A 13,713-nucleotide genomic window follows, 5' to 3' on the forward strand; every position below is an offset into this window, starting at 1 on the left:
TCGTGTCACTCCTCGCATCCGGGCTCCCTGCCATTCCGTTAACCTGCTGTTGGTTAAATGCTACCCGCGCCTTGTCACACAAGGACAGATTCCGAAAAACTGCACAAAGTCAAGCACATTCATTCATCCCATCTCCTCATCGTCTTGGGCAGGAACTATAATATAGGTCAAGTGTTACGTTTAGGACCAACGGGCGACTCGATTCAATGATTTTCTTTTCATCCGACATTCATACAGTTTGTTCCGTTCACCCACGAGCTTCACTCTGTGAGAAATATGACATCAAGCCTAAGAGGAAAAAAAACCCCGATTGGTAAGTATACCTCAGCATTAAGAAGGGACCAATGTCATATCACCACCTGCTGTATATACATGTATACAATTATAAAGTGTCAAGTACCCGAAGCAGTCAACTCAAAAAAGGAACAAACAACGACAAAAAAAAAATTAAGACAAAATCAAAAAGGGAAAACAGAAATGGTAAAACTAAGAGGCAACATGGACGATGGTAGTGCTTTATAAACACAGACGCTCCTCGCCTCGTCTTCTTAGTCCTGCATTTATAAACACAGACCCTCCTCGCCTCGTCTTCTTAGTCCTGCATTGGAAGAGCCCCCAATAATGTGGATTCGACTCCATAATGATTTTGTTTTTTTCTCAACAAGACAAACCATAGATTCTTAAAACGCATTTTATAGAGTAAGTAACACTTCAATCAAACCCTTCGTCCGATTCTTTCTGGAGCATTTAGAGGGAAAAAAAAACTGTTGCATCAAAATGGTGGTGTGAGTTTTTCTTGCATATGCCGTCGCGTGGCAATGTTGTTTCTATGGTAACTGTACATTTTTCAGACCTGCAAAAGAATAGAAAAAGGGTTGTTTTCACGTGGAGGATTTGTCCTCGCTTCACCCGTACAGCAGCCAGAAGATGCTTGACAGACACCTTGCTTAGAGCTTGAAGGCTGTGAGGACCAAACCAATACAAATCTTAAATCAACTGCATAGTTGCTCAGAGTTTCTCTGTATCTATTCTACATTTTGCCTAAGCACATATGCCAATGTATAAAACCCCTAAGATCATGAAGAGAGAAATGAGCCAGAAAGTGGACGTCATGGGTGTCTGATCTGAAGCGTTCTTTGCTCTTTAAACAGATAAACCGACTCAAGTGCTTGCATGTCTACTCCATTTCCTAAAGCAAAAGGAGAAAGAAACATAAACATTAGATTTTTGTGACACCCTGATTTGGTTTATAGAGGAATAGTTAGTTGTTGTGTTGTTGTTGTTGTTTTTTTAAGTACGGTATGCCTTTGCGTGTTTTTTTACTCCTCTCTGTTCAGTGGCCCGTCTCACAGGCGGTGCAGAGTGACTATGGCGTCGGTCCAGCAGTGTCCTTGTGGCCCCTGGAGTCTCAGGGCCCCGCCTCCGCAGCTCCCTCCTGTGGCTCAGGACTGTGTGCGCGGGCGCCGGCGGCCCCCTCCATCTCCGCTGCTGAGGCCGCCTCCGAGCGCCGCCGCCCCCTGATGCCGCGGGGCCCGGGGCCCATGCCGGGCCCGGGCCCCAGCAGAGCCAGGGGGGCCTCCAGGAGCCCGGGCTCGCGCACCCGAGGCTTTCGGCCCCGGCGGGAGGGGATGCCGTTACATCCGTCCTTCTTGAGGTGGCGATGCAGGTGATCGGAGCGCACAAACGTCTTAAAGCAGCTGGAACACTGGTAGGGCCGCAGGCCGGTGTGAACGCGCATGTGGTTCTTCAGGTCGTAGTTGTGAGCGAAGGCGGCCCCGCACTGCGTACACAGGTAAGGCTTCTCTCCTGTATGCTTCCGCATGTGAACCTTGAGCTTGTCCTGCCTGGGTGGGAGGAAAAGTAAACAGGATCAAATCGAGATACATACAAAAGAAATTCAAATCCACTGGAAGATCAGCTCATACCTGTTTGATTGCATTCAGTATAAACACACAGCACACCACTTTAGGGTTACTTTCCTGCCTTAGCTACTCATGGGGCTGTGTAGTATCATGTACAAACTAGATTATTCTATATGATTCATGTTTATGTGCGTGTGCCTCAGCAATTAGGCTTTGGTTAATTTAGGGTGGTCAGGGACCCGGGACGTTTCCGAGCACACTTGACCCCAAAGTGAACCCAAGTCCGGTTCGTTTGATTAGTGTGAACATTGGGTTTCGTACCCGGGCATGGATCAGCGAACCGTTCCCGGGTCCACTTGAAAAGGTGTTCTCAGGAAGGGCTCAGGCGTGCCTGGGGACGGAACATTTCTAATGTGAAAGCTGACCAGCGGGGGAGTGGATGGGGGGGGGGGGGGGGTCGCTCTCTGGCACGGAGCAAAGGCAATTGTTCTTAATGTGGAAACGCTCGTGTTAAACTGTACTGTACTGCCACTGCCATCTTCTGGATCCCTTCCAATGGGGTTACTCTATGATGGCAGCCAGGCCAACTGAGGATAAGTCATAAACGTTACATCTTTATCTATGTCATTTCACACAACAGCACATTTGTTGCCTGACAAGAAAGCTCAATGTTCAGTGTCATTTGGCCTTTATTTGATTGCCGTTTCTGCTTTTCTTTGAAGACAGCTACTAAGACTGTAGAGTCAATCATGTTTATACTGTAACTGACAGTAACTGACAGTTTCCAAATTGAACAGTAAATGAAAACTTGAATGGATTCTGAAACAGAAATTTTTCAAAACACAATGTATATATTTCGAAAATCATTATCAGCTGTTTCTCTTTCAGTAGCTCTAAATATAGATGAGACTGTAAAAACTTTATCAATTTTGGCAACTAGAGATGAAACGGTATGAAAATTTCATATCACGATTATAGTGACCAAAATTATCACAGTATTGTTCAAATGTGCTGAAAATGTAAAAACAAAAAAACAACGTTACACTCACTGAAATCATTTCATTAAGTTTTACATTGAAAACTCTGAGACTGTTGCTAACTTTGGTTGATGGACAGTATTTACTGTGTTTTTCAAAGCACTGTCATCAAATAGGGTTTTAATGATAATTCAAAATTGAAACTGTACTACTAACCGCCAGGAATTTTATCACGGTTTATCATTAAGCTGGTAATTGTTTCATCCCTATTGGCAACCAAGGATTTAGGTCACCCAGTATCCTGAAAAACTAATTCTAATTGTGTGTTATCAATCCGTTTGTAAGAATACAGTACCTGTAGGTGTCCCATTCAAACACAGGAAACAGTTGATTTGATTCTAATTTCGGAATGAAACTACTTAAAAAAATATATATTTATCTTAATATTTAATAGTTCGACTGTGGAACTATTAAATATTAAGCTAAATATTTTTGTAGTGTAGTGGTTGTGGAACTGCCACAACAACTACACTCGGCATACTTTTTTCTACTTCTACTTCTGCACTGCACAGCACGTCAGCACCCACTCAACCTTATCAGGCTGCCCTGGTCTTGCCCTGACAGGTGGGTCTCCCCTCCCTTGTGATCCCTCACTATCTCCGTACTCTAGCTCTTAAATCCTCCAGCCCTTCAGCACCCAGGGCAGAGGGCACCTAAACAAACTAGCCTGGTTAAGACAACTCAATTCAAACACACATACCGACACACACACATACATGCCATCCAAGTGGATTCGTTCTCATACAGCAAATAAACACACATTGAAGCCCTTATAGGTCTGCACAAGCTTACACAGAATGACACAAATTAGAGACATGTAGGCATGTAGAAAGGAACACATGCACACATGCACATACACACACGCCGGCCAAAGCATTGGAACGAAGTGGCACACTGACAGAGAGGTGAATTATTTAAAGGACAGGAGTGATTTATTACAGTGCGAGGCACACTCTTAACCCTGATCAAACAGGATTAAGATTACAATACCCCCTTCCCACTGCCAGCCGCATTTAGATTGCTCTACCCTACCTGCCCTGCCAGCTAATGCAAAGGGTGGAGGTATTTCTTCTGCATCTATTTCCAACGCAGCTCCATTGATTAATTAATTCAAGGAATGGTCTTGAGGAAGGAGCACTTTTAAATATGGAGAAAGCATGTGCGGTCCAAGTGCCCTGGTCCACATTCACCTGAGCAGCACATGGCAGATTTCATTGGAGAGGGAAGGGAGTGATAGAAGGGGGTGGTACTGTTCTGTCGTGGGCAATAACCAACATAACCAGAGATCACAAATGAGTGCATTGGCACAGATAGGGCAGCATTCAGGGCATGTGACCCCCCTCTGTATCATTCAGGGCATGTAACCCCCCTCTGTATCTGCTCTTTATAGCAGCCCTCCACTAGATAACGCTGCCACGGCACAGCCCACTTTTATAGGACCCCTATGTTAAAATTGCAGGACTTTGCTATGGAGGCTGTCACAATAAAACAGACCTTTATGACCACCTGAACCCATCAGAGGTGGAATATTCAACGTGTTCATTTTGATTAGCATTTGGCTACAGCGCGGCACCTGAAAACAATGACTCACATAGCAGAATCATGAAAAAACACAGCTATTTGTTGGGGGATACTGACTCAATCAATGATCAACATAGACACACATTTAAATTTGTGAACTGCATTACCTCACTGCTACCTTAATGCTAAGCTAAGTGGGTTAGTGCTAATACACCTGTCCTTGGCTTTGTGGTGAGTGGTGACTCCCATTGCTGGGCTGTTTGTGAACAGGGCCAAGTCCAAGACTATTAGTCCATGTGACAAGGGGTGGTCAGTTCATTAATTGGCCTTACCTGGTAAAGCGAACTTTGCAGATGGCGCATTCATAGGGTTTCTCTCCCGTGTGCGTTCGGATGTGGCGGGGTAGCTTGCCTGCTCCCTGAATGACCTTGGAGCATATGGGGCACTTCTGGAAGGCCTTAGAGCGCATCTTCCTCTCGCCTCCTCCACCTCCTCCACCCCCACCGCCTCTCTCTCCGCTGCCACCCCGCTCTCCTCCTCCTCCCCCTCTTTCTGGGCCCGCGCTGCCCCGCGATAACCAGAGGGACGACGGCACTCCCTGCGTCACCGCGGCAGAAGCTGCGTCCTCAGGCGGCGTGCTGTTAAAATAATTCAAGTAAAATTCCATGTCGGGGTCGTCCCCCTCCCCCTGTTCCTCCCCGGTCACCGCACGCTCCTTCTGCCTTTCGATGGAGTCCATCATCTGCTGCAGGAGGGCACTGGCTGAACCCCTCTCCCTGTCCTCCCTACCCCCCTCCTCCCCTTCCGTCTCCTGCCCCGGCCTGGACTCAGTGGGGAGGTAGAAGTGCCCGTTCTGCGATGGAGGGTAGTAAGATGACCCCAGGCTTCCTCCGTTCCCCCGCGGCCAGTCTCTTGTTTCACCCTGCACCGCCTCCCCCTCCTCGTCCTCGTCCTCGTCGTCCTCTTCGTCGTCCTCTGGCTCCTGTGTCGGGGCCTGGGCCAAGGCGAGGGCCAGGGGCGAGTAGTACTCGTTGGGGCCACCGGGGGCCCCGTTGCTGCGGGGCCCCCCATTGCCGTGGTTAAAGTGCAGGTGTGTGGGCAGGTCCCTGAGCTCCGGCGTGCTGCAGCTGCTGCTCCAGTGCGCCCCCCTCTGGAAGTACTCCAGGTACTCCCGGGCCCGCAGTCGATTCCCCTGCTCCCCGCCTCCTCTGCCATTCCCCTCCTCCTCCTCCTCCTCCTCCTCCTCCTCATCTCTTGGCTCACTGCCCGCCTAGTGAGAGAGGATGAGGGAAGGAGAGAGTGAGCGAAGGAAAGGCAAAGAAAGCCAGTGGAAGAAAGATAACAGAGACAAAAACAGAGAGTGACAACGTGACAACAACAAGCCAAAACTGCATAATTATGCATCCACCATGCCAAATTATTCATATCCAAATCACATCCTTTAAGCAAAGTTTAAGGCACATTAGCTACAGTGAGGGGTGACGAGGGAAATGTAATTTCCCAGGTAAAATCTGAGGTAACATGCCTGGGCATTGTCTTAAATTCAGACCTACATTTTTGATCACATATAAAGAAAGTGACTAAAACAGCATTTTATGATTTAAGAAATATTGCCAAAGTACAGCTGTTTTCATCCCAAAATGATGCAGAAAAATGTATCCATGTTTTTATTTCAAGCAGACTGGACTATTGTAATGCTCTTTACTGGCCTTCCTAAACTGTTGATTGACAAACTCCAACTGATTAAAAATTCTGCTGCTAGACTTTTAACCAAAACAAGGAAGAGAGAGCATATCACCCCGATTTTATTTACACTCCATTGGCTCCCAGTATCTTTTAGAATACGTGTTAAGTTCTTATTGTCTACAACGCTCTAAATGGTTTAGGAGTGACCTACATCACAGACACTCATTTTATAATTCTTCATGAGCTCTTAGATCTTCTACTGCTGGGTTTTTAAACATAAACTACATTGCACATATGAAAATAGGCAGCACAGCCTTTTTTAACTATGCTCCAAAGCTATGCAATACCAGACCTAAGCTCAGTGAACATTTTTAAACAACAGTTAACCTATTTTTTTAACTTGGCTTTTAACTAAAGTCAATGGATCTACTCTTTTATCTTCGCTTTTACCTCTTTTTTTTTGCACTGTCCTTGTTATCATCTTGGTGTACTGTATTGTTTTATTTGTATGGGTATTGCTTTATTTGTATCTTTCTTTCCTATTAATATCAAACATTGTTATTTTTATTTTCCTTATTGTAAAGCACTTTGAACTGCATCATTTGTATGAAAAGTGCTCTATAAATAAAGTTGATTATTTTATTATTAACATTTATTAATTATATTTATAATAATAATAATAATAATAATAATAATTATTATTATTATTATTATTATTATAAAGGTAATGGCAATCGCATAACCAATCCATCTGCCATGCTGTGTATGATGTGAATGTTGAAGCGTAGCTGTGATATGCTACGTCTGTAGTCTGCTGTGTGTGAAAGAGCTTGCTGTCTCTCTACACACACTATTGGCTCAGCATGAGTAAGTGTTGAAGTAACCCTGCGGCTGTGGGCGCGTGTGCGTGCGTGTGTGTGTGTGTGCGTGTGAGTCTGTGTGTGCGCACGTGCGTGTGTTTGGCACAGTGAGAGAGACAGACTAATAAAGGCCATGATGCAAGCTTGACTATGCTGACTATTTAATGAAGGGGATGGCATGGTGACCAGAGGCCTCATTGCCTAAGTGGCTGAACCAGGGGAAGTAGATATGGATTGAGACGTTTCTGGTGGGCCAGCTTTTTGGTTTGTAGCAAAGTTAGCGGCAAAAGTTAATTCACTCTCATGTCAAAGCTTAGAGTTGTATAATGGCCGTACCGGCGGGGAGAGCACTTTGGTGTCCAGCAGGTGTGTACAGACGTCCTGGACCGGTGGGACTTCCAGCAGGCGGGCGGCAGCCAGGATGTCGGCCACGCTGCTGTGGCTGACCGTCAGCGTGGCCGTGTAGGCAAAGTCCAGCAGCGCCCCCAGCGCCTCTGCCGCCACAAAGTCGATGGCGTAGACGTTCTGCTGGTCGGCGGCAGCGCCCGACGTGAAGAGCTTGTGGAAGTAGGAGCTGCAGGAGGCCAGGACGGAGCGGTGAGCCGGGAACTCGCGCTCCTGCGCGACCAGCAGCACGTCGCACAGCAGCCCGCTCAGCCGCTGCTTGTTGAGGCTGCCCAGGATGTCGGCGCTGTGCTCGGGGAAAGGGATCCCCACGGGGCCTTCCTCCGCTTCGCCGGCCCCTCCTCGCCCTCCTGCGCCCCCGCCGCCCGCCGTCCCCCTGAGCCGCCTGCCGCCCCTCCCGCCCGCCCCCGACGACATCTTCCACCAGCCTGCCGCCGAGCCGCCTAGCACAGCCGCCACCCGCGTATCCGTCCTGTCGTCTGTCCGTCTGCCTGTCTGAGGGAGGAAGTGTGGGGGGATGGATCAGACAGAGGAGGAGGGGAGGAGAGAGAGAAAGAAGAGAACTATAGATCAGTTCACAGTTCATGACATTCTTCATGTGGATAAAGAAAGAGAGAGGGAGAGAGAGAGGGATATTGATTAATTGATTCACCGCAGTCGGAAATATACACAAGACCGTTTCGGAGAACAACTCCAGACACACAAAAGCAAAAGTGCATGAAGGGCACAGAAGAAAAACAACAAACTCTTTAAGTGCCATGGGCCAGTGCACAGTGTGCCATGGGCCAGTGCACAGTGTGTGACCTTATTCTGAGTCAACTGCACGCTGACCCTCATCGCCAGTTAGCCACTCGTGAAAATCTAAGAGGATTCACTCAAGGCTGCTCATGTTTACCCAGAAATATCTTAGCAACGCCAAACTTTGTTCTCTGCAGATTCTTCCACACATCAATGATGTGGATGCAGGTCTTTTATGTCTGCATGACCAGAAACTCTACTTTCCAGTACATGCTTCACTTTGACCACCTAATATATCAGATGCCCCTAAAGCATCTTTCTGGTTAGGGAGCAGCTCAGATCAAGATTGTGGTAGCAAAAAACAACCGATTCTTCCAAAACTTCCAGCAACCCAACTCCTTCTCAACGGGCCCAAGAGCCCCAGACAACTATCTCAAGTGACTGGAAAGAAGCCATATTGTAACACCAGAGTATTGCACACCACAACTGCTTGACATTGATTTTACAGCAAAAAAACTATTGGCACAACAAGTGTATTTACAGATTTACTAGCAAACAATAAGTGTGACAGTGTGTGATATATTATGCATGGCAACGGTCTCTAGCGGTGTTGAATGAAGTGTCGCTCACAACAGTTTCAGATGCATTTCGGCCTGTGCCTGCTCGTCTGTGTGTGTGTGTGTGTGTGTGTGTGTGTGTGTGCGTATGCGTGTGTGCGCACGCCTGCAAGAGCCCAAGTAAGAGGTCATGGAGGACAGATAGAGAGAGGGCAGTGGGGATCAGAGTGCATGCTGGGAGCTGGGCTGTGCAGCCTGTGCACTCCGTGTCAGTGGAAGGCCGGGGAGGGGAGAGAGGGAGGAGAGGGAGTGAGGGAGGGAGGGGCTGCCAGATACAGCAGACCCTGTGGAAAAACCCCACAGGAGGAGGTAGAGGACACGCAACACGCTACGAGGGAACAGTATTAAAAAGAGAGGTTGTCAATCCGGTCTGAGCTGGTTACCCCACCCTGCACCCTGTGCCAAGTTTCAGGAAAGGCTGTCCCCTCGCTCACGTATGGGGGCGGGGGGGGGGGAGATTACAATGATCGACTGAAGCCTGGGGACGGGGGGGGGGGGGGGGGGGGGGGGGGGGGGGCGGTGTCGACAGGACAAGCCATCCTCAATTTGTCAACGCATATTGTCGCATCCCACAGGCATCAATAGAAAGCACGCTTTTGACGCATGCAAAACACACACACACACACACACATACAGTACACACCGACAGACACACACAGGACACCCACCCACCCCCACCCCTCCATCTGCCAGGGACGCCCAGCAGGGGGTGAAGCCGTGGGGGGATTACGCTCTATAAGAGCGATGCATTCAAATGACATTCCTTCAGATCAGCCCTCCTGGTATGTACACTACGCCACGCCACGCCACGCCACACACTCCCAAACCTGCCCGACCTGGCTGCCTCTCCTCCCCTCTCCTCTGCCTACCTGTTGTGTTCACCTCACCTCCCCTCTGTTCTCCTCTGCTCATATCCACTCCCCTCCCTGTAACGCCTCTCCCTCTCCACACCTAGAGAGATCTGGCACCATGTCAGCTGTGCCCACAGGTCAGAGTTAGGTAAGGCGCTGAAAAAAGCCTTAGAGAGGCAGGCAGCAGCGGAGAGCACGTTTGTGTTTTCTCACTTCATCTTCTCTTTTAGTCTATATATATATATATATATATATATATATATATATATATATATACAGACAGATACAGACAAATCTGCAGTTGGGGCCAACTTAGTCATGATCCTAAATGGGTCGACAATGGTTTACATTTAACTGTAGGCAAAAACGTTCTAATAAAGACGTTGAAAGAACATTCAAATGATGTGCATTCAAATAACGGGTCATATTTTAGAGTAGCGTTTGTGCTTGATTCATGGCAGAATGTCTATGGCCCACCATTGCCCTTGCTCTCCTTATCTCCTCCCCTTAACCCTATCTCCTTATCTCCTCCCCTTAACCCTATCTCCTTATCTCCTCCCCTTAACCCTATTCAGCCTCGACAGGCTGCCGGCTGCAAAGCCTCGGCAAACACTGCCATTGTCTTTGGCAGAGCACAGAGCACTGATGAAAATGGCCCCGTCTGACATGGCACGGGCACATTTTATTATCCAACCCCTCATTTGAATAGGCTGAGGGAGGGGAGGGCGGCTAAGACAAAGAGAGAGGGCACGGGGAGGGAGGGAGGGAGGGAGAGGCAGAGGGAGGGAAGGGAAGAGAGGACAGAGTGAGATGGAGATGGAAGAAAGAGCTAGAGAAAGGGCAGCAACCACATGGCTACCGGTCATGTCCTTCACAGGTGGAAATAGATCTCTGTGAGCCCATCCAGACTCCAGCCAAACTGCTTTTCTCTCCCTCCCGCATGCACACACACACACACACACACACACACACATACAGTACACACACACTCAGGCTGCACCATCCTGCACTAGACCAGGCTTTGCTGCAGCCTTGCGTACTGCACGTTATTCCCAGAATTTACACAGCTGACCCTGGGTCACGGCTTTGTGGGGTAAAGAAGCTGAGCTGGGAGGAGATCACACACACACAGACACACACACAGACACACAGACAGACACACACACACACACACACACACACACACACACACACACACACACACACACACACACACACACACAAAACCTGGATTCAGTGCCAGCGAAGCATGGAGGGAGTGCTCTGCATGCAGGAGCCACCTGTCCCTAAATAACCCGCGAAGAGCAGTAAGAGAGAGGAAACACGGTGCAAACAAACCTGATCCTGACACCTCTTCATGGCTTCAAACATTCCTTATCACTAATTCATGTCTGTGGGTGACAACAAGGCCCGCAGCCGGCCCGGGCACAGAGCGGAGCGGAGCGCCGGCTAGGGGGCGCCGGCCCACTTCCAGGGATGGTCCTCCTCTCGCTGCCCGGCCCGCGGAGCACCCTGGCACCCTGTTTTGCAAGTCAAACAACCGCGTTCAAACAGCACCCACCCGTCCCCTCCCCAGCTCATGGTTACCTTCACCCCCTCCCCTCCCACCCCACCACCACCACCACACACAGGCACGAGCAGATAGCAAGATTACACTTCACGGGCGAGAGACTACCGACTCCTAAAGCAGCCAGCGTGTTACATTTTGGTTTCAGTTTGGTTGTTGTTACTTCAGTTGACTGTGCTGCCCCGTGTTCAACCCCAGGGCAAATCCTCACAGCCAGTCCGCTTGTCGTTCACTCACAAAGCCGTGACTATCGGGCTGTGTGGTGCAGTTAGTAAAAGTGGTGGTGTGCCGGCTGACTTGTAGCAGCTACAGTACGACGGAGGATTTTCCACTCTCAAAAGTATCTGTCTTTGGCTGACACATACCATTCATTCCTAAAATACAACGGAAAAAAAGCAGTTAACCCTGTGCAACCTCAGATGTTTCTTAGATAGACAAGCATGAAAGTCAAAGCAGTGTCTCATCTTCTCTTTTTATAGTGCTGCTGCTTTTTATGTGAAGTACAACAACCACTGTTTTGATGCTTTATTGAGCAGAACCACAGCAGGGGGAGGGTGATATTGTCAGGCCATTATCCAACAGGTCCTGTACGTAATACTTCCATTTTTGTGAACTTTTTGGTTTGACTTAGGGATGTCAACGGTTAACCGTTAATCGATTAACCGTCGCTAACGTCGTTGTTCGGTTATTGCTGTCGGTCTATCAGTTAATATTAATTTTTTTTTTTTTTTTTTTTTTTTTTTTTTTTTTGTCTATTTACTCAATGAGCTCATGCCCAAACAAGGCGTGTCTATTTAGATGCTGAAATGTTAATGCTTTTTGTGTTACAAATTCTAACACAAAAATAATTTGTGTTGAAATGTTGATGCTTTTTGTTAATGCTTGTTAATGCTTTTTGTGTTAGAAATTCTAACACAAAAAGCATTAACATTTCAGCATCTAAATAGACACGCCTTGTTTGGGCATGAGTTCATTGAGTAAATAGACAAAAAAAAAAAAAAAAAAAAAAAAATTATATTAAAAAATTATGAATTAACCGATAGGTTAATCGATTATTAGCGTCGGTTAATCGAAAGTGAAATTAACCGAAAATTGACATCCCTAGTTTGACTACACACTTCTTGCTCTGTTTCGTTTATCTAACACCTGCAAGTTACTTATAATAAAAAATAAAAATATGATTGCCTAATAAAAGTAAAGCACCACTCAACACTAAGTTTAAGAGGAACCAATCAGAGCCAACAGAACTGAATCACCAATCCCTTCATCTGAACCCATAAATGTTAATGCAGCACAGATGGGACACTTTCGAGCAGCGGAACACAAGGCCAAGTTATTGACCAGTAGGCTGCAAGTGTTAATTCGAGTGTTAATTCATCTGTGAATGATTGATGACTTTTTGGAATTTACAAGCAAACTATTAAATCCGCTTACTTAATTTGTGTTCCCATTCCACGAGTGTTATTCGATATCAGAATAATCCCATACATTTCAACCAGCATGGGTGTGTTAGTGTTAGGATTACAACACATATACAGCATCAAAGCCAAGTGTCAGAATACTGAATACATTAGACAGACAAGCCAGAAGAAGAAGTTGGCCCGCCCCTTTCCTCTCCTCTCCTCTCTTCTCCCATCATGCCTTTCTTTCCATTTCTCTTCCCATGTCACTGAGGTTTTCACCAGAGGGTTTCAAAGTGGGAGGCAGGCCTCCCCAGGGGGGCTCCAAGCAGTTTCAGGGGAGGCTCAGTGAAAAGTGAAAACAATATTACATTAGTTATTAAAAGGCAAGATCATAGAAGAGCCTAAATGTGTGCGATTTGGTTAAAGAAATACTTCAGAGATACAGTAGTTTGGGGGAATTTGACAGTTTTCCCCACGTTCCCAGAGTCAGAAACAAAAAACGCCTTCAGACAAACCTTTCTATGTATTTGGTGTAGTCTGAAGTATGTCAAACAGCAATATCAGGCTATCTTGGGCTGGCTCAATTGTTGAGTGTCTATGGGATCAAATAACATAATCATGCTCCCATATAGGCATCCAGGAATTGAGCGAGCGGGGCTCCTTATTACAAGCTGGGGGGAGGCCCACAGTCTCATATTTTGAAAACCCCTGGTCTACGCTGACTGGCTTCTGTAGCAGCTGGCCTGCAAAGAGAGAGAGAGAGAATCACGAACACACCACAGGTCAAAAAGGTTCAAGGTCGCACCGAAAGGATATTGCAAGATAATGGGAAACGGTATGGAGAGGGGGGGGGGGGGGTGGCCACTTCCAAGGAACAGGGGGGTTTTGAGCAAAGGCCGTGGCCAAGTGACTCACTGCTGCCAGTGCAGGGAGGAAACCTGATTGGTCGTATTGGGAGTGAAGCAGGAAGTGGGCAAGCCACTGATAAAAGTGAAGTTGTGATGCCTGGTTGCAGGCCTGACTGCTTCGCTCCAAACTAACCAGGAAGCCTGGCCAAAAGTCAGATACAATGCCAGTGAAAAGGTGGTGGGCGAGGCAGAGGGTAAAACAGCCAGTGAAAAGGTGGTGGGCGAGGCAGAGGGTAAAACAGCCAGTGAAAAGGTGAT

General features: G+C 47.5%; 1 protein-coding gene across 1 annotated transcript; it reads right to left on the minus strand.

Annotated features, from left to right (window-relative positions):
- Positions 1-1,369: 1,369 nt before the first annotated feature.
- zbtb7a (zinc finger and BTB domain containing 7a) lies at positions 1,370-10,948 on the minus strand (the record flags this gene model as incomplete). The annotated part of the gene is made up of 4 exons (XM_083647594.1): positions 1,370-1,844; positions 4,753-5,690; positions 7,303-7,866; positions 10,916-10,948. 4 exons carry the CDS (start codon positions 10,946-10,948, stop codon positions 1,409-1,411), a joined length of 1,971 nt encoding a protein of 656 aa, XP_083503720.1. The 3' UTR covers positions 1,370-1,408.
- Positions 10,949-13,713: the final 2,765 nt, after the last annotated feature.

The sequence above is a fragment of the Poromitra crassiceps genome, assembly GCF_964638095.1.
Source record: "Poromitra crassiceps genome assembly, chromosome: 12".
Classification (NCBI taxonomy): domain Eukaryota; kingdom Metazoa; phylum Chordata; class Actinopteri; order Beryciformes; family Melamphaidae; genus Poromitra; species Poromitra crassiceps.